Here is a 26,366-nt window from a genome sequence, read left to right on the forward strand (position 1 = left end):
GTTTATGTTATATTCTTTCAAATTCTGCAACCCTCACCATCTCAGCAGTCCATTCTTATACTGTCTTCCATCCCCAGAATCTTCTGTCTGCCTGTCGATATTCTAATCTGAATCAAATATGACTCTTAAGATTTTTTACATGTGATTTAATAATGGTGGCCAGTTGGCCAAGACGAGGATCATATGTTGCTATCCAAATAAAATAACGTTTTTTTTCGTATTGACCTGGAGAAACTTTGTAGTAATCCAGGATTTGATTTCAAGACAGACAAGTCAAAACAGTTATTGAGGTCAGTTTATTTATTATGCTCTAGGTGAGAGTTAGATCTGTGCGTCACCTGTATAACAGTAAAAAGATCTTTTTGAATAATCTAGGCCAGCGGAAGCAAATAGATGAACGGGAACACTGTATATAAAACTTTGGGAGATGGGGGCTGACCAAGAACAGAAGTGATAAATGGAGATAATGAAAGATCTGTAGGATAAACCACTATGACAACCACTATAAGGGGGGACTTAAGACCCCTGCCCATTCATTTAATCTGTGGATGAATAAAAAATAATCTCCTGTGCCAAAGGGGAGGACAGAGCAACTCCCGGAGTCAGCAGGAATAAAGAGATTGTCAGAATTGTCGGTAATATAGATGCTTCAGTATTGTGAAGCAAACTGAAGATTAGATAACTGCTGGTTTAAAACTACTTCTACAAAGATTTTAGATATTTAGATATTTATTATTTAGATATTTTTTTAGGCTATCCTCACATTTAGAGATATTCTTTTAAGCAAGAAGTGGGAGTAAAGCGGGTGACATTCACATTTTTACGGAAAATAAAACTTACGGAGACAAAATCCAAGTCTCGAAGTGTATTCTTAGTGTTTCTGACTGTGAAGGGCGACATTATGTGTTGGAGTGTATAATGTCAGAACATCATTTTAAGTTGAGGTAGGAACTAATGACCCGTCACAGAAACTCGTCGGAGCCTATGGCACGAACGTAACGGAAGTTTAGACGGTTGCTCTGGGTGAACCAAGGGAACATTGACAGCATCGCGTCAAAAAAAGAAATCATCATCTTCCCCCAAATTAACCCAGTCTCCCCTTTCCCTCACACATGGCGTCCAGTTCTAACATAGATATTGAAGGTGCGACCCAGCATCTTCGGGACATCCTTAAGCTTGACCGTCCCGGGAACGGCACCGGTAAGTTGGTCAGGGAATGATAAGCGGCTGCGCTAGTTTAGGCCGCAGAAGCTAATGGAATGCTAGCTAGCTAGCTAAATTGGTACATAGCTAACGTGAGTTGGTTTAGCGCGTTGCTGTGCCGGAGTGAAGTTAGCTCGTTAGCAGTTTCACTACCTGTTCACTAAAGACAGCCCATTGCGTTGATACACAACTTGGATGTCAGTGAATCTACACATATAGTTAACTACTATTTTGTTACTCATTTTCGCGGTACAACGAACGTTTTCACGTTCGTCATCCGGTTAAAGCGCTAACTGCGTCTGAAATGTCTCTAGTATTTTATTATCCCGAGTGTTAGCTACGTAACGAGCCATAGTTAGCTAATGTCTCAGTCTATTTTCTGGTGAAGGCAGGTTTTTGTGCTGGCAGACGACGATAAAGTATAAAAAATGTTTCTTATATTCGACTTTGTGTCGCTTGCTCTTAAGTTCCTCCAAAGCAATAAATATGTTCCGCATTGTTTAGCCAGAAACATTTTTACCGCTAGTAAGTATTAGCTTGAGACTCCATAACTGCGCAGAAGATCGATAGTTTTTGCTAATTGTGATATATTCCCGGTTTATTTGTTGTACCTTCAGCCTGGTAATACTGGGTCAATTCAAAACTCTCACCTGTCAAAAATGATTAAGAATAGTGTAGAAAACTCTACCGACTTAATTGACATTGGAGAAGGAAAATCACTGGTGTCCTTAAGTGTAGGTAGAATCAACCCTTCGCTAGTCTTACCCGCTCCTCTACTTAAGTTAGTAACCTTTGTATTGCAGTATTTTGCTGTTTCAGCATACACCAGCAAATCTGCACCATATTCACACACACATGCTTATATGGATGTAGACTGTGGAGGAGCAGAAATATTTGAGACACAGATTTAGGTATGGTAACGACTTTATCATTATGTGATTAAAGGTGCTGCTAAATGTTTTCATGCTGTATGTAGAGTTGAATTAATATTGCATCCTTACATTAACCAAAATTAAACCCCTTTGACGGTATTGATATAATAATAAAATAAATACCCTGCTTGTGAACTTTGTGAACTCATTTTTCTGGGTAGTATATTAACATGCATTCTTAAGGAGGTGTCTCTGCAATAATGATGGGGATATTCTGCTGAAATGTTTGACTCCTACAGTGAGGGGAGCTGGCTTCTCACGTACGTAGTGGGGAGGGGCATTTTACTGGCAAGGTTTGGGTCTGCTTGTCCCCTTAGAGTGAAGAATCACTGGAAAATCAATACAATCATCACCTTTGTCCTGTGATGAAACTTCTTTTTTTATCCTTATGAGAGTGGTCTCCTCCAGAATGACAATGCCCCAGTACATTGGGCAACAGGGGTCAGTGAGTGGTTTGATGTGTATGAAAATGATGTGAGTCATATACTCTGGCCTTCTTAACCCAATTTAACACCCAAGGGTGACTTTGGCCTGACACGTTAGAGAGTGTCCTCCACTACCATCAGTGAAACACTAAAAGAGGGAATATCTTTTCAATGAACGGTGTTCATTTCCTTCAGTAGAGTTCAGAGACTTTTGGAATTGATGCGCACTGAAGGTTTTCTGGCGCCCGGGATGGCCCCACAATGTACTGAAGTGCTTTATGTTGATTTTTCCTTTAATTTGTCAGCCATCTGTATATAGTGTATACAGATGGTTGTATACTGTATACCTATGTGAGTACATATTGTGTTTTGGGCTGTGAGAGATGTTAAAATAATACAGTAAGAACAGATATTGCAGAACAAAAATTGAGACTTCGATTTTCCCTGCTCGCTCTAAATTACTATCCTTTCTACAGTGTATCCCAACATAATTTCTGCCTTTAATGTCGCTCCTCAGATGCACAGTCAAGTGATGGTCAGAGAATGCCATCTTTTAATGGAGAGCTGAATGGGTTATTGGGAGCAGCAGGCCTTCTAGGAAGCGCTGATCGGTCCACCATGTCAGAATCTACCAGACCCATTTCCACAGACATCAGCAGTGCGCAGGAGACTCAGATAATGTGAGTGGCTTCTTAGAATCAAACACTTGCAGGAGTTTGTAGTTGGGCTGAAGCATAAACACACAGAGATACCTCTCTTCTGTTAGAATTTAACATAGTCGTGAATTGTAGCAGTTTATCTAAAAAACTAAATCCCTGTTGAACTTAAATGTATGTGTTGCAATTTCAGCTGCCTTTCTGGTGATGATGGCTCCACCTGCATCCCCATCACCTCCAACAGTGTGGAGATAGTGGCGAGTCAAGATTCCAGCATTAACAGCAAGGCTCGTGGCAGCAACAAGGTAAGAAGCCAAATCATCAGCAATAAAATAGCGCTGTCCATTAAGTGTATAAATCAGGAAGACAGAAATGTATTGCAGTGTTTGTAGAACAAATTCATAGTATCAGTCACAGCAAGCTAGCTTGCTGTTGTGTCACTAATGAAAACAGACCCATCAAGCTACTTATGCACTAAGGAGATGAAAAGAAAGCTCTCAGTCAAGTTGGAGCCACTTATCAGAGATAATGCATTAACATACTTGATGGGCCTGTCCAGCTACCAAAACAGACACAGAAACTTAGATTACAGCATGCAGAGGCGAGATGATATTGTTCTCTGCTCAGAATCCCATTACTCCACTATATCTTTTAGTAAAAAATAGTTATTTCAAATCTCATATGGAGTCTTTAACAGAATGGAGAGCCACAACAGACAAATTTCCGTTCTTTTCAGTTTACAACTCTGTGGAGGGAGTATTAATTAATTTTGAATGGCGAATTTGCTTTCTTTCAGGTGAAGATTCAGCCTGTTGCCAAGTATGACTGGGAACACAAGTATCATTACGGCAGACTGATAGCTGTGTCCAACTCCTTTCTGGCCTATGCCATCAGAGGTGAGAGTCCTGCAGTGCCTTTTATCTAAAGCAAGTGAAAACAGTATATATACATTAAATTAAAGCTTTTGTGTTTGTTATAAAGAGTAAGTGTTGGATAAAACATGATGGGGTCTTATGATTTTGTAGTTGCTCAGATGAATTGAGTGCTGTTAGTGTATCGTTTTTCAAATGAACATTTCCTCCTTCAGGAGCCAACAACCATGCAATGATTCGAGTCCTGAGTGTTAGTTTTGCTGAGCGCTCCCTACTGAAGGGCTTTACTGGAGCCGTCACAGATCTGGCTTTTGCCCACCTCGACTCTTCCCTGTTGGGTTGTGTGGATGAAGCAGGCAACCTGATGGTCTGGCAGCTCACCTGTACTGGAAGCAAGATACTGTATCCTGACATGTGGGAGAAACTGAAAAAGACTGTGTAGGAGAATGTGCAGGTCTATCTGTGTGTCTGTAGAGTGATACATCTTTGTAGTGTATTTCATCTTATTTTTGTGTGTACTGCCAAAGCTGCAAACTGCAGCAATATCACAGTTGGCTTTGGTGTAATAATCACAAAAACAAATCAATCAAGACAAGTCCCCCCGTTTCCTTAACCTTTACTCCCTCCAGTGATCAGGTGGTGGTTCATATCCGACGGCCTGAGGACACCCCACTGAACTCTCACCGTCGCCTCATCTGGTGCCCATTCATCCAGGATGACAATGAGGAGAACCAGGATGACACAAGCCAGACCTTAGCCCTTCTACATGAAGACAGGGTACCAGTGATTGACACTGTCTTTGTAACTTTAAACATTGTTCATTGCAATTAAAACGTACACATGCAAGAATATATTTATATAAACATCTCCACTTATTCAGTAATTAAGAACCAATGTGTATTTACACCTGGTGTCAAGTTAGATATTGAGGAATGATCCTGTGCTAAAGGATAAAAAAAAAAAGTTGTATTCTTAATTTTATCTCCCTCACTATCTAGGCTGAGGTGTGGGACCTGGAAATTTTGAGAGCCAACAACAGCAGCTGGCCCGTTGATGCCACGGACCTAAAAGAAGGTCTCATCACAGTCAAGGGACATACCCAGGTAGTGGTCAGGTTAAAACAGTAATATGATAGTGCTTAGCTAGTGAAGTATTTTATGCAATACTCTTAAATTATGATTTTCTGACACTCAAACACATGTTCATTAATAAAGACCATAATAAAAACCATATTAACAAGAAGCTCAGAGTGGTATGCTGTGTAGATTCCTTGTAGTACTGACTGTATAGGTTGTTTTATGATCGCCCCTCCAGCGTGTCAGTGAAGGGGCCCTGTCTCCAGATGGTACCGTGTTAGCCACAGCCAGCCATGATGGATATATCAAGTTCTGGCAAATATACATAGAAGGGGGGCAGGATAAGCCAAGGTAAGCAAAAAAGTTGTTTTTAAATGAACACTGATGTGTCCTTTTGTTTACTTCAACACTTTCTCATGTAATTTAAATGCAAATTTAAAACAGATTTTTTTTTTGAATTTTCTGAACGAAACAAAACAGAAAGTTCATGATATAGTCTGTCACTTATTGATCTTTTGTCTTTTCTTCACTGTACTTTCTGTCAACCAGATGTCTTCATGAATTACGGCCTCACGGAGGACGTCCCCTCTCCTGCCTTCTTTTCTGTGACAACCACAAGAGGCAGGATCCAGAGTAAGTACATACGCAGTTTTCAGTGAAAATGGTGGCACATATTTTTCTGAGGATGTTTGAATTCTAGTTGGTTTATTTTGTTTTTTTGCCTCTGGTTCCTTCTACTTTGCTTTTTGTAGGGTTCCTTTCTGGCGGTTCCTGATAACTGGAGCAGATCAGAACCAAGAGTTGAAAATGTGGTGCACTGTTTCCTGGACCTGTTTACAGACAATCAGGTTATTGATTTTCCTTACTGTTTTAAATTCTTTTTATGCTGCGTGTCCTGTGGAATAAATCATGATCTTACTGTCCAAATTTAGTTCTCAAGAAATTGGTGGAGAATTATCTGAAGCTTATCACATTAATTTAGGTTGGTGTTCAAGAGCACCAGATTTAAACATACTAATTGTGATGGTGTTCATTTTTAGGTTTTCTCCAGATCTATTCAACTCATCAGTTCTGCCCAGTCTGAAGGCTAGTCTGGACCTCTCTGCTGAGTATCTCATCCTCACAGATGTACAGAGGAAGGTGAGCACAATGTTGTCAGCAGTGTGCTTTAAATTGTTTTAACAAATAATATAAATTATTAGAAACTTGAAGCATTTCTATCAGTCTCTGTCACTTCATTGACTTACAGTGTTAAACTAAAGATAAATGCTAACATACTTAAATGTGAATGAAAGGAAATTTTTGGCCATGAGTTATTAAGTTAATCTTGTTTAAAATGCTATTCTTTCTCTGTGGTTATTCTGTTCGTGAAACTGGCTTATTACTTTGAAGTGTTGGACTTGGGTATCTGGACCAAACCATTTTCCTCACTCACCATATTGCCACTTCTTTCGGCACCTTGTTTCATGCTTTGCTGATATCATCATTTGCCAGGTGCTGTATGTGATGGAGCTGCGACAGGACCTGGAGAAAGGCAAGGCCACTTTCACAGCGGTATCAGAGTTCCTGCTGACACACCCTGTTCTCAGCTTTGGGGTTCGAGATGTCACTCACAGCCGGCTACGACACACCGAGGTCCTCCCTGCAGAGGAGGAAAGCGAGAGCCTGACCACAGGTGTGCATGTGTGCAGACACACACTCCTGTTGCATGTTCTTTGTCATTTAGATATTCCAATTGCTGCCATGCACACACAGTTATCTTTAAAAGAAAGTGGTTTATTTTCTTTCAGTTTTTATTTGAGGACTTTCTGGCAATGCTGCTAAATGGTGCATTAAATATAGAACAGCACTGAGCAACACAGCATTATTTTTCTGTGTTTTCTTCCAGAGGGCACTCAAGGACCCACAGAGTCCAAGTCTGGGATCCAAATTAAACTCTACTGTGTTCACACCAAGTAAGTTTCCCTGCCACACATTGCAGTGTAAATATCGTGTTGGTTTGAGTAAAACAGAGTAATGCTTTAATGTCCCCAAGGTGCAGTGTGAAAAAGAGTAAAAATAAATACCAAAATTTTATTGACAGCAGTCAAGTTAAATGTATCATGATGTTTCAGATTTTGAGAAACATATAGCAGGTCCACATAGCAGTAGCAATGTTATTATGGATGTTAGGGGATGTATGCACATGTTGTGGAGTATGAGGAAGCATGCAAAGGGCACAAGTCTTAATACTTTCTTTATAATTAAGCTAGTCTTATATTTGTGTGTTTGTATTTGTGTGTGTGCTCAGGAGTCTGCAGGATGTCCAGATTTGGTTTCAGCCAAACTTGGGTTCCAGATCTGCAGTCTTCCTGCCACACTCTGATTCTCAGGATGGTTTTGGTAAGTCACAGTCCCAAGATTGTAAAAGAAAACTGTGAAGGACATATCCCAGTCCATGGAGATGATCTTTGTATTTACATAGCTTTCCTTCCATTCTGTACAATTGTGAACATCTGTTGACTGCGTACAGAGATGAGTTTTAAAGGTTTAATTTGATCACTTATCTTCAGGCATGAAATTGTTAAATATTATTGAGTCAGTAGGTATGTAACCAAATACAGCGGGTGACCGACCTAACATGTTAACATGTGTCACTCATTTCATTTAAGTTAAATAGTAATATTATTGTTTTATTATATTATTGAACAGTATTTCTCTTGACTAAATTTGTGTTTCTACTAGTGGGACATTCTTTACCTTTTATGATAAAACCATTGTCTTCATGTCCAGGTCTCCTTCTGCTCCCTCCTGATCTTCTCTTTTCGTGTCTGTCTCTTCTCCACTAGCATTTGCTTTGGTTTATGACCTTAGATTTGCAAAATTAGAATAAATTCTGACAGTCCACTGTTCATGCTTTCTTTGATGTTGAATGTTGTCACATAAAAAAGCGCTCTTTATTTTGCATATCCAGCAGGTTTTTCAGACCATCTCACTGACCAGAGCTCTGACAAGGAATCAGGAAGTGGCTCCCAGACTGACCTAAGGAAGATCCCTTCGCTTCCAGCTCCCACTGACTTCCTGTCAAACTCGGGTAACAGCAGTGGGACGATGCCAAAGCTGATGACTCCAGACGCGTTCATGACACCAAGCACTTCGGTAGGAATACTTAATAGCCTTGCAAATTGCTGTTCTCTTGCTTAAAATAACAGTTGGTGTGGGCTGTCTGCCTAATTAGTATGCAGTGGGCAAAATACTCAAAAACATTTTTTTTCTGTTTGGTTCACCTAGCAAATTTTCATTCTATGAAAAGCACCTTCTCCCAGAGATTGATATTCAGGGAAATCTGACGAAATGTCCTTTCATATGGAGCAAATGGACCAAGCTTTGCTGATGACATATTGTCTTTACTTCTGTCCATTTCAGGATTCGGTGTTCTTTTAATATATCAAATGCAATGCAATATCTGATTCAACTATGTGTGACTGAGGCTCATGTGTGGAGTGAGAGGAAGACAAATATTTTTCTATTCATATATTTATTTTTAAGATTTTCATCATTAATGTGAGAAAGAAATTGTGTGTGATGTCAACTAAACCAAGAATGTATAGCTAGGAAATAAATACAGGATAGAAATGTAGCAGCAGTGTTTTTGTTTTGACCAATGAGTAGTGCTTTTTCCAAACTGGTTAAATTTGCTCCAGGTACCGGCATCTCCTGGCAGCAGCGCTAGCAGTCTGACCATTGTGACGGCTATCAGCAGCAACTCCGACTCAACTAACAGGTGAGTTTTTGTTTGCAGTTTAGGAAATAGAATAAGATTGGTAAGAATGTAATAAAATGCATATATTGTGCAGAATCTGTGGCACATTTAATGCTCCAACCATTCAGCATGTATGCATTTTGAAATCAAATTACGCTGGTACCTTATGTCACTCTAAAATGAAGCTGTGAGTTCAGTTGTACACATGCAATACTGATGTCAGACAGCAGCATCTATCCTGCTGAAAAAGAAAAGAAAAAAGTTTGACCAATCATAGCACCAGATTAATTTCCTTGCCTTTACCCAGATGTCAAGTGGGGATGATCAAGTGCATATTTTTGTCAAGAGACTGCAACATCGATTTTCATCCCCCTTGTTTCTCCTCATCACTACTGCTGGCTGGTTGTATTGAGTTAACTCAGACCATTATGAACATTTTCAGCATTAATAGCCTCAGCCTAACATAACATAATTTGCAAGCTAGCTTCCGTGTTCACCATGCATTTCAGTTGGCAAAGTAAAATGTTTAAATTGTATTGTCTTTGCATTGCAGCTTGTTAAGCATGACTTTATATAGTGCTGTACTCATAATTATTATTGTAGCCAAACCCGTAACTCTAATGAGAGGAGGAGATCACAGCAGGATGAAAAACAATGAGTGCACATGCTGCAGACTTTATTCAGAGGAAGTTCTGCACTAAAAATCAGGAGCAATGATCATGCGTATATCCTTTAAAGCTGCCGTACCATTTATTTTGCACATTGTGTATTTATGATTTTGACATCTTTCACCGAGGAGCATCGGGAATTAATGTAGCCATATCTATGGTTACATAAGATTACATTTGCAAATATTTTTTATAGTCATGAGCTTCAGTTTTTTCATTAGGCCTACATGATGTGTGCGTAATTTTACATTACAACAAGTTTCTGTGCTTGAAAATGAAAACATGTTACAATGTACAAAATAAATAATTTCCATCTTTATTTAAATAGTTCAGTTATTATTGTTTGTTTAAGCACACACATACAAAGAAATGTTAAAATTGGTTTAAGCAGTTAAACTCAAATTTCTGACTTCCACTGTTTCCTATACTACAGTACAAATGAATCAGGTCAAATTATAAAATTTTTCCTTATCCCTTGAGAAGTCAGAATGGAGTTATGAAGAAAGCTTTAGACGTGTGTAACAGTGAGTGGGGAAGTGACCGTGAACAAAACGAAGTGGTGTGAAAATATGTGAACTAAGTCATACACTATTGTGGTACTCAGGATTTTCTCAAGGTTTGCAGGTCTGTAATATGAAAACATTCTTATCAGCACTGTGCTCCTTTTGTGCAGTTTGTAATGGAAATGGAATTTGGAGTAAGTTGGCATTGGTTGTTACAGAGAATGTTTACAACCTTGTGCAATTTCAACTATTTTAGCTGTTAAACCCTTTCAGTGCTGATTCAAGTCACGTAGAGAGAATTTATTGAGTATGTTGTTTTCCTCTTGAACTATTTTATTTGATGTTAGCAACAGTGTATTTGACTTTGTTATTGACCATTGCCACACATCAGCCTCTGTTTTCCATTGTTACATTTTTCATCTAGGTTCTGTGATTGTTTATCACCAATGGATTTACATATCTACATGATCTCCTGCTCATCTGATCACACATCAGTATGTATCCCTGAGTGTAGTGTGTATGTGTTACTGTGCGCAGAGCTATTGACGATGTCAGCCAGAGCCCCAACAGAGCAGAGAACAACAGCAACAGCAGTCTGGCACTCTCCACCTCCACCAACAGCCCAAGAGCTGCTTCTGCTGTGCTGCTGCCTGGACTGGAGAACCTACCAGTAAGACTCAACACACTCTCCTACTTCTACAAGTCTTTGAATACGCTGAATTTTGTGACAATTTCTTTTCATTTGCTCCTCATCCCTGTCTCCAGGCTTTAGCGTCTCCTAGCAGTCCTCTGGCGCTTGACAACCCTCAGGATCTGGATTCTCCCCTCCTGCCACATCTGGCCTCCCCGACCAGGGCCCGCTCACCTGATGTCATCTCCTCAGCCTCCACAGCTATGTCCCAGGACATGCCAGAAATTGCATCCCAGACTCTGCAGCATCAGCGGGGACTGGTGTCCAGCCTGGAACCCTTACCTCTTTCTGCTCTCCAAACAGACAGCATGGCTTCTGCTGCATCTGCCCTGCACCTGCTCACTTCACCACGCACAGTCAACAATAACAGGTATGTTGGTTACAAGCAATGAGGATGCATGTCTCAAAAAAAAAAAACAAAAACATAATGCTGATTTAATATTGTCAGTGAAGACACAACTCTGCAATGTATAGCAATCCATTCTGAAACAAGCGTGCATTGTAAAGTGTTCGTCAGTGATTCACAGCATAGTGAAACTCAGGGAGGTGAACTTGGAGAAGCACGGTTATGTTTAAATGAACAAAACCACTTTATTTCCTGTCTCAGCCTGTTGCCCCTTGAACTTGGAGGTGCGGATGGACCAGTAGGTGGGGCAGTAGAGTCAGAACCTAGACTCAGCCACACCCCATCTCTGCTTGAGAATGCCTTATCACAGGAGAACCCTGGTGCTGGAGGAGGTTCCTCAGATGGTAGCGTTAGTCACACACCGTGGCCGGCTGCACCTGACATCACTAGAGAAACCAGGAACAGTCTCAGGGATAATGGTCTTGCAGACTGGTAAGAATCCTCACAAGTCTTTTTCCAAACATGTTCATGAAGAACTTTGTGAAATCTCATCTCCACTCTGGGAAAATATGAATTGTACAAAAGTAAACCCCTGGAATGATGTCTCAAGTACTTGATTTTTTTATGACACTGTAAAAATTTGTGTGTACAATTTGCTCACTGTTTACAAAAGCTTAAGTATTTCAAACACATTGACATAGGCACAAAAACATAAACAAGTAGCTTTATAAGGTGCAAAGTGGAGAGTTGTTGACACAGTGTTGTTAATGTGATCCCGTTAGTTTGTCTTTCATGTCTGTGTTGAAATTGTAGACGCAGTGAAAAAAACATTTATCAAAAGAGGTTTGTCTCACATGTCTACTGTGCTGTAGTTCAAGAGAAGAGTCGAAGGAGAGACACTTGAGCTCTCCTTACCATCGGCGCTCCTATCACCTCACACAGAATGACAGTCAGGACACTGGTGCGGAGCAGAGGTAACATAAATGAACATACCATCTCCTTGTTTGTACAAAGACATCTTGTCTCATTCACCAGATAGCAACAAACAAGACCGAACACAAACTCTGTGCTTTATTTTTAGGCACAATCATGTTCAGGTCTTATTGATCTTTTCCCAGATGATTACAGAGCACTCTGATACATAGACTACAACAGCCATCAGACTCTGTGTATGTGTATGTCTCTGTTTGACCCAGTGACCCTGATGATGAGGTGGCCAGTCTGGCATCATCGTCAGGGAATTGTGGGACTCGCTCTTCTCACAGACTACCCATTAAGGACTGGAAGACCTCACCACGAGGCTCTCCGAAACTTAAGAGGAAGAGCAAGAAAGATGAAGGGTAAGTTAATGTTTGATTAAGGATTGAAGTATGTAGTGGGCAAAGAATAAAAGTAATTTTGTAGTACTAGTGTGTGGCATGTAATTGAAAAAGTGTACGTGATTTCAGCTGTGAACTAATTTTGAAATTAGGCCTCATTGGACTTTATACTAGTTTTTACATTTATTCAGTCTTCTCCATGTGTCCACTTTTTAATGTAAAAAAAATATTTAACCAGTTTGGAAATAATTATTAATTATTAATTTAAAAAAAATATTTTATCATTATAAGTATGGGAAGAAGGTAATTATTGATTATCAGTATTTCCTGAAATAAATCCATACTGTCCATCCTTAAATAATGTTGGACTGTGGCTCAGTGCAGTTTTATTTCCACTGCTTTTCACATGAACTAGCAAAATGAAATTATATATGAGATATATATTATATAAAATATACTTGGGTCATTGGTTGGAGTATTTTTGTTAACAGTGTCTGCACATTCTTTCTCCAGGGAATCATCTCAGTCCAGGCAAATGGACTCTGGTCAGGTAAGGTGCTGACATTCTATCCATGTTCGTGTTCTCAGTGATAGTAAGAATGGAAGCGGTTTTTGTGTATTTTTAAATGAAAATGCATTCCACCCAACTTTAGCCGTTAATTTATTTTTGGCCACAAGGGGACAGAAAATATAAAAACAAGCTTGCAGATACCATTAGCTTATAATGTTGATATTTGTAATGCGGTATCATTGTCTGTTTCCTAACTGTAATATTGATGGAGTGTGATTCATGTGTTCCAGCATCACTTTTTGGTCCACTTTGTCTCCTTTCTTCAAATTCCCTATAGATGAATGCAGAAGTACAGGAGGAGTTGTTGATGCTCCTGCGTAGTCAACAGAGGGAATTAACGGAACTTCGCGGACAGATTGAAGCCATGCAGAGCTCCATTATGGCTCAGGTGGAGCACGTCCTGACCAACCACCAGGAACAAGAACGTATCCTTCAGTTTTTTCTTACTCAATGAGTAAGAAGTCAACTCAATGAGTTTTTCTGATAGCTTGTTCATTCTGCATTTCCACCACCCAACTCATACCAGAAGCTTAGTGATTAGCTGTGATGCTGCTAGTAAAAATAATGTTAAATTCAGAGAAAAAGCATTCAGCAACAGTGACCTGGATTTCTTTTTGGTCACAGAACGTGAGGCCTGGAGTTAACTGGGCCACCTGAAACTACCCTGCACCATTTCTACTTACAGACCTCATAAAGGCTGTGAATGCCAAAAGATATTTGGAACACGTCTTTTCCGACAAAGTTGTTACAACTGTAAACATGCATGCCTTGATGAGTCTTGTGAGCCTTGACATTTCATAACCTCAGAGCGCAGACTGGAGCGAGTTCTGGCAGAGAGTCAGAATCATCATCATCAGCTTCAGGAGCAACTCAGCCAGCAGCTCAGCCATACCCTCAGCTCCGTGCTAACCAACAGAATGGACAAAGTGCTACGAGAGGAAATGAAGAAAACAGTTCCACAAAGTAAGGAATCACACACTCATACTCACACACACATACACGCACACATGCACATGTACACACGCATGCTATTGAGAAGAAAAATCAGCATATCACAGAGTCTGAGACAATAGAGCACAGCTTTACTGTGCTGATACCAAGTGGAACGTAATCCACACTTGTTACCAGATGATGGTGGTGTTGCACCATTTTGTTCTTTGAAGAAAAGGAAGATTTTAAGCATAAATCTAAACAGGCTGCACATATTGCATGTTGGTGTCTCGTGTCCTTCACCTCGCTTCTTATCGTCTTTCCATCATCCACTTCAAATGTGTGCTTGTGTTCAGGAGACTGTGTATAGACTGTGTCTAAGGTAATTTTGTACCATTATTGTGTGACACTCTAAGATGCCTTGTATTGTTTTGTATTTCCTGATCTCATTTTCTTAAGCTTTAAAGTTGTCAAGTTCTGTACATCCTGTTCACCTCCTGCCCAAACTTGAAAATGGCCTGGATTCCCCAAAGGAAGCACAGGACAACCTGGTCTTCTTTCTGTGTTTTATTAAGTCCATTTATACCTTTTACATGCTTGCAGATTAGATGATTAGATAGGTTAGGTTGATAACCTATAAAGAAACAATTATTGTTTCATTAAGAAACATTTCTTTAAATTCAGTTATTTTCTTATATATCAAACTAAAACACAGCTTTGTTAAAATTGTGTGTATTACTCATCACCAAAAATAAATTAAATTCATCACAGTTTGTCACATCAAGCAAGCCACACTGTCAGGTATGCATCTTTTTACAGTCATCATAAATTAGTTCATGGAGGGAGCAACAGTGTAATGTCCACTCACGATGCTAGCATTGCGCTAATAAATGATATGTTGGAATGGGTTCCTACCAGTAGTGTCTTTGGTTTGTTCGCGAGCTGAACAAGTTTATCCTCCAAGTGTGTTGTTTTCAGATCAGACACAGAGAGATCACACAGGTGCATCCGTTTGGATTAATAAAACAGAGGTGTTTGCATCCTGCTCCAGCAGTGCGTAGGTTTACTCCCACAAGAACCAAGGTGGAATTGAAGTTCCAGCTGGCCTTGGATCTGCACACTCTCATTTTATTAGTATATTGTCTAAACAGAACAAATTTCTTTGTTCATTCTGTCTCGCAGTTCAGAAAGCTCTGTGTACTCAGTTCATTTTGTGGAGAAGCAAATGTGAAGTACCATGAACTGAACGGCTTGTATTTTAAGACATCACCATTGATGATGCCAGTGTCTGTCTGCATCTGCCATTATTGAGTAAAATTCCAATTCAAGTGCTCTCCTTTTGCCAAATTTAAAAGTATGTATCTTATTGTGTGAGGGTTTTGTACTCATCTTTGCAATCCTTCATATGTTATGAGGTCTAGGATAACTGCAGCACAAAAAACCGACCAATTAATCTAACAGACAACCGAATCCCTAAGTCTTATTTTAACTTGAAGGACAAAGAAAGTGAAAGAAAAGAAACTGCATTTAATGTGGACTGGCCATGTCATGGCCAATTTGCTTTTCACTTAATAAAGTCATTATCGTTGCTGATAGCAGTAGACTGATGGGATCAATTGATCTTTGATCTAAATCAGCTGTAAATGTTGCCTGATGAGCAGGCTCTTGATGGTTTAGATACATTTTGTTTTGCAGCATGGAAATGGTGCAAAAAGTACACACTAGGCTGTCCATCAATAAATTACAGTGTTATGTTACTGCTTGAGAACATCCTAGGCAGAAGATAAATTAGATATAACGAAGGCAGCAGAGGTATGTTGGACTGTGACACTAAAATTAAGTCTCTGGAGAGATTTTTTCTTGCCTTGCCTCTCCTGCCCTCCAGTTTGAGGATGAGACGCTCATCTTTTTTCCTCCAGCCTTGATCTCATGCCTAATTATAGGGGAGTTGTTGCTAATCTGTCTTGCTAAATCCCCCCCAGCAATCTCTAAGAGTCTGGAGCCAGTGACAGGTCAGTTGAGCAATACAATTGCTGCTAAACTGACTGCTGTGGAGGTCACCCTGAAGGACAATGTCAGCAAAGTGGTCAAATCAAAGGTAAGTGGCTGTTACTGTATCCAGTCTTATCTTAAATCTTCATAACATCACCCACCTTCTGTTGCACTTCTCACCGTACCTGCCTGCTGTTGACAGAACACAACGGATGCGATTGGTCGATCAGCAGCAGAAGCTATGCAGGGGCCCATCCAGGCAGCCTATAAAGACGCCTTCCAGAGCATTGTCCTGCCCGTTTTTGAAAGAGGCTGCCAGTCCATGTTTCAACAAATTAACGACAGCTTCAAACAAGGCACACAAGAATGTAAGGCAATCCTAGAAAACGTCAAAATATAGTTGATAAGAAAATATGACCCAGGTGACCTACTGCAACACATGATCAGTTAGTAATTAGTACTTCTGTGACAGTAGACTTAACATCCACTCCAGACATGAATGTTCCTTGAAGATGTTCCAGTCGCTTACAGTAGGCAGTGTCTTTATTGAGACACTTTGTTTTCTTCGTGTTGTTTGTTTCCTGTATGTAGCTCTGAAATCCAGGTCTGTTTATCTGAAACTCTCTATTTAAACTCATTTAAATATCCATCTCTTTCAAAAAACTCAGGGACAGCTTTTATAATTTTGCCTTTTCAGACTGAGCCAGGCCACTGATGTATTGATAAGCAGTCTCTTTATTCTGAGATTGTGCTCATGCCCCCTCTGGATACTGGCAGCGTTTTTTTTAAATTTGCCAAGGCTGTCATGTGTACAGAGGAGAGATGCAGTTAGCCTGCAGTAAAAAGGGATACCACAATAACCCTCTGAGCAAGTGAGCTTGTTCCAATTTAAATTTAATCTGTGATCAAATTCAGGGTTGAATGTTTTGTGTTTAAATATTGTCTTAAAATTTGTGAATGCTACATTAATATCTGCCTATTCTGCCTTTTCACGCTTTCAGATGTGTTGTTTTATGCAGATTTTGTCTTTGTTGTGGGTAGAGCTTTGTGAGTTGTTATGGCTGACCTTTTAGTAACCTGCTTATTTATATTTTACATATGGAGGACCCACTGGAGTTTGTTTCTGGCATTCTGACAAATGTAACTCCAATAACACTGACCTTTTCATTGTGACCGTGAGAAAATATTTGAATGTTTAACTTTCTATATCTTCAATTTTCCTCACCAGCCAGACATATGTCGTTTTTGTGTCTTGGAAGGTAGTGTTAGCTGAGCATGTCTGAATTAAGAACTTGCAGCAAATTTGGCTTCTTGTTGTCTCCAGTGCATTTACGATGTTTGCTTGTGTGAGTGGGAGAACCAATTTTCTGCCAACTTTGATCTTCATAGACATCCAGCAGCTGGAGACCCATCTGAAGAACAGAAAGCAGAGAGAGCAGGAGACACGGGACCCCATGATTGGCCAGCTGCAGCAGATGATTGACAGCTTCCAAAGCTCCACCGATCAGCTGGCCAATAACATCACGGCTAATGTTAGGGCAGATGTCCAGCACCAGATCCAGATGATGGTGGGAAAGTATGTATCTGAGCTGTGGCTCACTGATCACGCTGTCATCCGCTCGTAATTGGAAAACTAGTACTGAAACCTTTTTGGTTCACTCTTTGAATTGAACTGGATCTCTGCTGATCCATTTTCACTGTTTTCTTTGCTCTCCTGTTATCTGTCATTTAGCTGCATTTACATGCACATTCTCATCTGTCTAAATATGATCTTACTGTAACTAAACACAGAATGCCTGCTTTCATCAGTGCAATTTGTCAGTTTTCAGTACTTAAAAATAAAACACTGACATTGCCCACTTAGTGCTATGAGCTGCAACCATCAAATTTCAAAAGAATCTTGCTGTTAACTGAAATTACTGACAGTGATTGATCTGATAGCACTGATTGACATTCCAAACGGATCTTTTGAAGATCAGATATGCATGTCAGCAGATGCCTGTGCCAGCGGCCCTGGCCTTATTCACTGCCTATCGAGCAGGTGTGTGTGATGTGTGTAATAGATCGGAGAGCAAAAAGCAAAGCTTAATCCTGGGGCTAATGTAAGAACATAAATCCAATCTAGTCTCTTGTTCCCTCTGCAATTAATTTCATGTCCTCAAGAGTTTATAGATTTGTTGGGGGTGGAGCAGACAGAGAGAATTGTTGGCGCACTAAAACTTTAAAATCTTGAAAAGGAAATGTTAAGTTGGACTGCAGAGCCGTATTTTCTTTATACTGAGTTTCAAAGTAATAGCTTGTATGTTAAGTACTTTAAATCAAACATTGAACCAACACAGAGACAAAATTACATCTACAAAAAGTGAAAGCAGTCTTTCTTATATGATTATGTTAAGAAGTAATACGTAGGCTTATTGTTTCTTGCCCAAGACAGACTGCTACAGTGTAGTATAGTAGTTGAAAATTCATGTTTCATGTTTGTCAATTTTGTGTATGTCCTCACATTCATTTTTCTGTCCTCCCCAGTTTGCAGGAGTCTATTCTTAGCCATGTGCAACGAATTGTCAAAGGGGAGGTGAGCCTGGCAATGAAGGAGCAGCAGGCAGTGGTCACCTCCAGCATCATGCAGGCAATGAGGTCAGCAGCTGGCACACCTGTCCCCACAGCCCACCTAGACTACCAAACACAGCAATCCAACCTCCTGCAGCTCCTCCAACAGGGCCAGCTCAACCAGGCTTTTCAGCAGGTAACACTCATGTACACACACAGTATAACAAACTTATATATTATGGCCTCGGCAGGTGAACTGTATTTTCCAACTGTTAATGAATAAAAACACCCTCACACACAACTTGTAATCATGCACATGCACCTTCACACACAAAAGAGCCCACCAGAACTACAAGGCACAGAAAGCAAATATACGGCACCTACTTCACACAGTTCCTTTGGCAGGCACCGCTAGTGCTTCAGCTGTGCTGCAGACACTCATTATGCGCTTTCTCCTAAGTGACTTTGTACCTGAACCCACTCCAAGTAGCAGCTAACAACTTATTTCTTGTATTTTTCCATCCCTTCTTATTCTTATACTACTTATTGTCTTCATCCATGTTTATGTACCTAGAGTTTACTTCTTACCTGATGGACCTTTGGATTGACACTTAAGGAGTAGAATAGCCTGTCTAATCTCATACTTTCATACCCTTTTATCAATAAGCATAAGCGCTAAGGCTACGATTCTGTTACATGTATTGGAGAAATTTGGAAACTGAATTTTCTATTTTTCTAGGCTACATAAATGTTACATTGCATCTTTTATGTCACCAACACTGTTTCTTGGCAACATGATTCCCAGTCCGGGACGGGGCCAACTCTGTCTCTCCTTGCGCACTCACACACTCCTTGCCTTAAGTGACTGTGCTGGAGAGAATTAAATGCACAAAAGTTTGGTTGCACTTACTAACCCCTTCGCTTAACAAACAGCGGTGAAACAGCACACAAGAGCTCTGTTTGGTCTTGGAAAGTCATAGCATTTATTTACTAGCTGACTGTGACTTGCACTGGACATTTATAGTCCACTCACACTCATGGCTAACAACAGTTCTGCTTTGCTACACACATGCCATCCCTTTCCACTCTCTGTGGCGCTCCCTCGCTTCACCACTCATTCACATACGTACTGCTCTATTTCTTGAAGGAGCCATGCTTTTCTGGTAACACTCTATTCTCAATAATGGAGGAGAGCTGATCTGCACATACCAAGGGAAGACGAGAGAGACTGGTGGCTTGTGTCTGGCACTGAACTCTGGCTAGCTTTACCTTTAGCCACTTTTCCTTTGCTAGCTTCTTCAAACTGGGCGTGTTCACCTGGGTAATGGTGTTTTAAGTGTCTGATTAGGCTTGTTGTTCAGAACATTTTTGTAGTAGTCCCCCAAGGTTTACTTTGGCCTTACATGTACTATGAATTTCAAGCTTTGTGTCTTCTTCATTCACGGTGAACCATCTTGAAAGCAGAGATAAAGAACACTGACCAGCCAGACTTTGGACTGGGCTGAGAACGCTGTGAACTGGCCGATTCCGGTCCCTGGCAGGTCAATCAGTGTGTCGCTATTAATGATTAAAAGTAACTGCTGTATTCCTATTGTTTAATTTTATATGTTCATCAGTCAATCTGAATTTAATAAGCTTCTGTTTTGTTTTTGTTCAGGGTCTAATCACAAGACCATACCTGCACATTAGGGTCCTTGTTTACATTGCCTTAAATGATTTGATGAAAAAAAAAAATGATGACAATTCTTTTTTTTTTTTTTTCAGTTGTCACCTAAAAGTATGTACTCAGTTACCATCGTTGATAGGCAACAATAATAATTTATATAGTACATATGAGAAAATAAAGCATTTTTAATTCTGTCTTAAAAGAAAAAAGAACTACAATTACAATGATTTAATCTGGTTAAAAAGCACCTTCTCTTACTTTCCCTCAGGCTCTGTCAGCAACAGATCTGAACTTGGTCTTGTATGTGTGTGAGACCATCGACTCCCAGCAGGTGTTTGGTCAGAGCCCCTGCCCTCTCACCCAGCCCGTGCTGCTGTCACTCATCCAACAGCTCTCCTCCAACCTGACAACTCGCTCTGAGCTCAAAATCAGGTGAGGAAAACGCAGCGTTTTTAAATGGCACAGTATGTGATTACTTTTCTCACTAATTTGCATCTATAGTAGCTCTGTTCCCTACTTGAAGATTATGCAGATTTCGAAAACAGTCGTAGGTAGATTTCCTGTGTGTATTCATTGTGGTTCATGGACATGTTAAGTCAAAACATAACAAACACAGCTTTTTGTGAGCTTTCATAACCATTTATTAGTCTGAGATATTGGAGATGAATTAAATGACTGTTAATAAGCAGAATTTGGGAATAATGCAATCATGGACTGAAACCAGTCAAACTTCAAGGATTCAACTTTATTGTCATACCAGCTCACATTTACATGTTTATGGTACGAAATTAGGACTCAGGTCCCAGGAGTAATAAATAAGTAGAATATAAAAATATAAAAATACGAGGTAAAAAGTTGAATAAAATAGAAATATAAGCTAAATAAAAATAGAATATAAAACTAAACATTTAAATAAAGAAGCCAGTTTTAGCATATAGCAGCATAAATATGCATGTGCAAGTGTGTGCAAGTATGATGTAGTCCAGGAGTAGTCCTTAATATTGCACTTGTGGTATTGCACTTGTAGGATGAAGTGTTTGTAGTGCAGGTCTGTGTTGTCAAGGGTGGGGGGTGGTCAGGGGTGTGTGTGTATGCGTATGGGTGGGGGGGGCAAAGGGCATGGCTAGAGTAACAAACTTAACTACTCAGCTGCCTCTTTGTTTGCAAAACTGGTTGCAGTTTATCTGCATTTTGTTTAAGTCTCCTGATTACTTGAAACAATTTCTAATCCCATACATTGTGTAATCAAAGGCACACAGAGTATCCTTTCTTTCCTCATTCCTTGAATATCTAAGGAAATGGTGCATCATGCCTTTAAATTTAGAACTAAAGTTAAGATATCATAATAATTTCTTTCTGATGTGCATGTAAATGTAGGTTTTACCTTTGCATTTTGGGGAATCAGTGGGTGTGGTTCAGTCTGGCAGAGCTTTTGTTTATGTATGTGTGTGTGTGTGTGTCTGAACGTTAGTTTTGTTTTATGGGCTTTATTTTAGCTATATCTGTGTTAAGGACCCTGTCAAAAATGAGATGGCTCGTCTCAAGGCGTCTATCCTTCAAATGAAAATGTGAAACTACTACTACATGTTTGAATTTTGACACATGAAATACATTTTCTGTTTCCAAAGAAAAATGGCACATTTTTACCTGGATGCTTTTTGTGTTACTTTAAGGATATCATCTCACACAGCTGTAGGTTGATATAAGACCTGTCTTACAATGCTGCAGGCATAATTTGCAATTTTGGGAAATGTCACTGGGTTTAATCAAAAACCTGTGAACTGTACAAACTTACTTCTCCCCAAAACATCTTCATTTAAAGTTCATTTCCAGAGTGATAGCAGTGAGTACATTTTGAATAGCGTTCCACACCTTCTCTCCCACAAGCTGAGTCCCATGCTACTCTCGGCCAGTACCAAAAGCCTTTCTTTGCCTAAACGTTTGCTCCCCCTCTCATCTCTATTGTTCATCCATTATTCTTCAGCTCCTGTGTGCTAAACAGTGCTAAACTGCTGACCCCATCACCTGCTCCGTCTACATGGTTGTCTGGGGAGTATGGATGATCTTGTGAATAGCTTTGTGATTTTTAGATTCTCTCTATCATTCTGTACTTTCTTTGTCCGTCCTGTGTCCTACATCTTTCATTCTGTTGTTCGCTGTTGAACTCCTGTCTTTTGTTTTTTGTTTTTTTTAACACAGTGTTACGTTTTGCTGTCACTCACATGATGTGTGAATGTGTTTTGTCAGAGATCCTCCGCCTCACTCACTTTGTCATTTTCTCTTATGAATCCCTGCAGCCTTTTCTCCTCTCATTCCTTTCTCCCTTGGAAAACCTCTCTCTATCGGACATACAGCACCACTCTGTCTGGATCACCTGTCTGGTTCTGCGTTTACATTGCAGCTGCCTACCACTGCTAATATGGCCCTCTGGTGCTGCTCTGCGCCATCTGGAGAGAGAGAGAGAGAGATGAGGGCAGTAGGGTGTGGTTTAGTCTGAGGCATTATTAGCACACAGCAGAGTCATGGTTGGATTGGTTTTGAGAGGAAGACTGAAAACAGAATAAATCGCAAAACTTCTCAACGTTCTCTTAGCACTGAGGACTTTAAGGGCTAATTTTAATTGAGCCATGCAGTAAAACTCTGTGCTCTCAAGAGTAAACCGAAGTGAGTTAATATTGGTATGAGACGAAAATAAAAGCGGTTGTACAGTTTTTTAGGCTTTGTACGAGATAAAAGAGCCTTTTTTGCTGCCCCTGTAATTGTAGAAGAAGAAGAAGACGAATCCATGAATGATTCCCAGAGAGGAAGAAAAGGAGCTGTGGGATTGTAGGGACCAGGGAGGATCATTAGGAGCGTTGTTCGCTGATTCTGAGGAGCACATAACGTAAACAGAGGGACCATGAACAGCAGCTCAGCGTGTGTTTGAAAGAGCTGGATATAATTTACGTAGCAGTTTATCTCCTCCAAGACCTCAACTAGCTGGTCAATACTTGTGTTAGTTGCGGTGACATTAAATGTGCCTTTTAAAGAGTGTGTTCACAGCTTCATGGGGATAGAGCTTTGATGTATTGTGTCGTGGGGAACTCTGGCTGGAGGCCAGCTGGCGATGTGTTGTGCTCCAGTGTTAGACTGGGATCAGGTAGTGCACTGGACATGGAGCTATACTGAGGGACTGCTCGACAGTTTGACCACCAGATGTCTGACTAAAACAATTAATTGAGAAGTTAAATGTAGTATAGTATGTGCGAGAGGACAGGGCACAGGTGACGCTGGCACAACTCCATTTCTGCTGTGATATTTGAGCGGAAACGCAGGCTACACACTCACACAATGGGCTGGCAGCCAGGAACATAATCAAGGACAGCACTTGACATTCAAACTGCCAAAGATAGTTGAGACATTGAACGAGCAGGCCTTTCCCTCTGTGTTTTGACCCCTGAAGCAGCTGCAGGGGACCAAATATGCAAGTTATCCTTGTACTGCTTTTATAGGTGAATGAATCAAATTTCAGATTCTAGCCGTGAAACTTTCATGTCTCCACGTAACACAACAAAGAAAATAAAAAAGATTTTTTTTCCTTCAGCCTGGTTCTGCCTCCTGGCGTAATACTGCAGTTCTTAGCCATTCGTTGCTGCTCATACCTGCAGTGAAAAATATTTACCAGCTGGAAATTTCAGTCTGTTGTCATCTGAAGTCTCTGTTCCTCCATGTCCCTGTGCAGCTACCTGGAGGATGCAGTGATGAATCTGGACCACAGCGACCCGCTGACAAGAGACCACATGTCCGCCGTGCTCGCCCAGGTCAGGCCGAAGCTCTTTGCCTTCCTGCAGCAGGACCCCCACAGCCCGCTCAGCAAGAGGGTGCGGCGCCTCATGATGATGCTGCAGGGCCTCGTCAACCACTAGTCCTTCATTTAAAGTGTGGCGCAGAAAAGACGGTCATGAGTCCATTTTTGTTATGAGTGTATGAATATTTTGGAGAAGACAGCAGCATGGACAACTTCAGCCTACTTGGAGCAGTTTCGTAAAGGTTGAGGACAGGACGTGGAAGATGAGAGCCCCAAAGTGATCGAATTCCAGCTCTTTCTCTTCACCGTTCCGTTTGTTCCCATTCCTCCTCCCCCTGCTGTCCTTGCATCAGTCAAGTGTCCAGTTAGCAAATAGAGGCTGGCTGTCTCACTGTTCTGTTTTGTTTTGGTTTTTTTTTCCTGCGAAGATCTTCAGTTTAAAACAATAATGGGTGGGTGACTCTGAAGAGGCATTCTGGTGGTCTTGTCCTTGTATCCCCATCAAGTATCATAAGACTGTTGAATTGACAGCCAGACAGCCTGATTTCACACTATACCTGAGAATCTTTGGATGTCACACCTAACGTGCATAAGACTCGAAGAACGTTTAGCTGAGTGGTCTACGAGATCAAACTTGTACCTTGTTTCTTTTCTGTTCTGCTTGTGTTCCTCTTATCCATCAGGCATGTTAAGTTTTGGGATTCAGGGCAAGCTGTAATGCAGGGGCTACCTCTGAGCCACAGAAGGAACAAAAGTATGCTGAAAGAAGACATGTTTTGCCTCAAAAATTTCGCCTTGTATCTTGGCCTTAAGAGCAAACAGCAGGCTTGGACACATGGAAATAAATAAATAAATAAAAATAAAAAATACAGACCAGCATCCTCACTAGAGCCAATGTGGATTCAGTTGCTGCGGGATTACGCTGTCCTCAGTTCAGTTTTTAAGAAACCCAGCTAATCCCGGCAACCAAAAATATGTAACATCAACAACTTTTTATGTTGGTTGCATATTTCCTCTCAGTTATTTCTTAATGGGTTGGAGACATGACCTTGCCAGGCCCAATCTGTCTCAGCGCTTTGAAGAACATCAACACTCGGAATGGTTTCATGGAAAGTTAACAGAATTTGTTCCTGTATTTGAAGTGTTCAGGTTGAAAGGCAGTTCTCATTACACTTTTTCCACCTGGTCTTGTTTTCACAACTCATATCTAATTGTCATAAGGATACAAACAAGATTAAAAGATGAGAAACAACATTTTTCACATGTAAGAAATATTTGCAAAGGTCCTCCAGGGTGAAAAGAATTCTTGTAAACTCTGAAATGTTTGGAGCCCAGCAGCGAGTTTGGCAGCCGTCCATGTGTACAGCTCTGATCAGACTTCTCCCCAGGTTTTCTTCTGTATGTGAGTCCTTTTTTTATATATATATAAGCATTTAGTATTTCTAAGACTTGTATCCTTGCTTTAAGAGTTGTCAAACTAGTATAATACAGAAATAACTTCCTAAACATAGTTATTACTGATGATGTTATTTTATCAGGATAATCCAAATAACGTTTGTAAACTTCATGTGCAGTTACTTCTCATAGGCTGTAGGAGGCAGCACTTAGTTGGACTGCAGATTTTCACCCTGCTTGTCGTTTTAGGTTTTGAAGTCAGAAATCGGTCCAGCTCTTACAGTATCTGCTTTATCAAACATTGTAAAGCCTCTCTTTAGGTTGTACGCGCACCATTTGTTCATCTTTAAAGTGTGATCCAAGTGTATGATAATTAGTGTACAGCCCATTTACACACATCGTTTAATTGCAGGGTGGCCACACTGTTTTGCTGATTGTAAAATAAAAGTTCTGTTAATTTGACGTCTGTGTTTAGAATCTGTTAAGTTGGATTTGTCTAGCAAGTGCCTTATTGCATTCTACGTGTTTTACTTTAGCATCTGGGCGCATTTGGGCAACTTGTAATGTTCGGGCGTTATCCCACAGCAGTTCCAGTCTAACTTTGCAAGCATTTATGTTACCCAGAGGTCATTTGTGGCTGACTCTTAGGTTCACGCAGCACAACAGAGGAGAATCTGTATGTTTTGTTTGCAAACTTTTGGTTACCCAGACAGTTGATTTGAACAGATATCTGAATGAAACAGAGGAATTTACCATCTTCACCTTCCAGGTTGAGACTAGCTTATTGTCCTCAGAGTAGGACAGGGTGACTCCTGCTTTACCGAGTGGGAGCCGTGTGTGAGGAATGTGACTGAGGTGTGTGTGTGTGTGCGCATGCACATGTATGCGTGTTACTTTTTCTCTTTCCATTGTGTTCATTTCCCTCTGCTTGGATGGTTATGTTGTATCTTTTACAGTTTCTTTTACCCTAAACGTTTTGGAATAAAAAGTCTTGTTCAAATTATTGTGTCTTTGTTTCTACGTTATGTTCTTCCAGAAAGCA

At 40.4% G+C, this 26,366-nt stretch overlaps 1 protein-coding gene across 1 annotated transcript; it reads left to right on the top strand.

Moving 5' to 3' along the window:
- Positions 1 to 969: 969 nt before the first annotated feature.
- edc4 (enhancer of mRNA decapping 4) lies at positions 970 to 26,327 on the top strand. Its single transcript, XM_046393926.1, has 30 exons — positions 970 to 1,200; positions 3,078 to 3,240; positions 3,410 to 3,521; positions 4,013 to 4,112; positions 4,304 to 4,490; positions 4,718 to 4,865; positions 5,087 to 5,191; positions 5,403 to 5,515; positions 5,714 to 5,797; positions 5,917 to 6,012; positions 6,205 to 6,304; positions 6,659 to 6,839; positions 7,053 to 7,119; positions 7,455 to 7,546; positions 8,118 to 8,302; positions 8,848 to 8,927; positions 10,615 to 10,747; positions 10,843 to 11,138; positions 11,376 to 11,606; positions 11,987 to 12,088; positions 12,311 to 12,454; positions 12,947 to 12,983; positions 13,282 to 13,429; positions 13,812 to 13,967; positions 15,917 to 16,032; positions 16,129 to 16,294; positions 17,316 to 17,502; positions 18,453 to 18,672; positions 20,411 to 20,574; positions 23,864 to 26,327. The coding sequence occupies exons 1-30, from the start codon at positions 1,113 to 1,115 to the stop codon at positions 24,045 to 24,047; spliced, it is 4,185 nt and encodes a 1,394-aa protein (XP_046249882.1). The 5' UTR covers positions 970 to 1,112; the 3' UTR covers positions 24,048 to 26,327.
- Positions 26,328 to 26,366: the final 39 nt, after the last annotated feature.

This window comes from Scatophagus argus, chromosome 7 (genome assembly GCF_020382885.2).
Source record: "Scatophagus argus isolate fScaArg1 chromosome 7, fScaArg1.pri, whole genome shotgun sequence".
NCBI classification, from domain to species: Eukaryota; Metazoa; Chordata; class Actinopteri; family Scatophagidae; genus Scatophagus; species Scatophagus argus.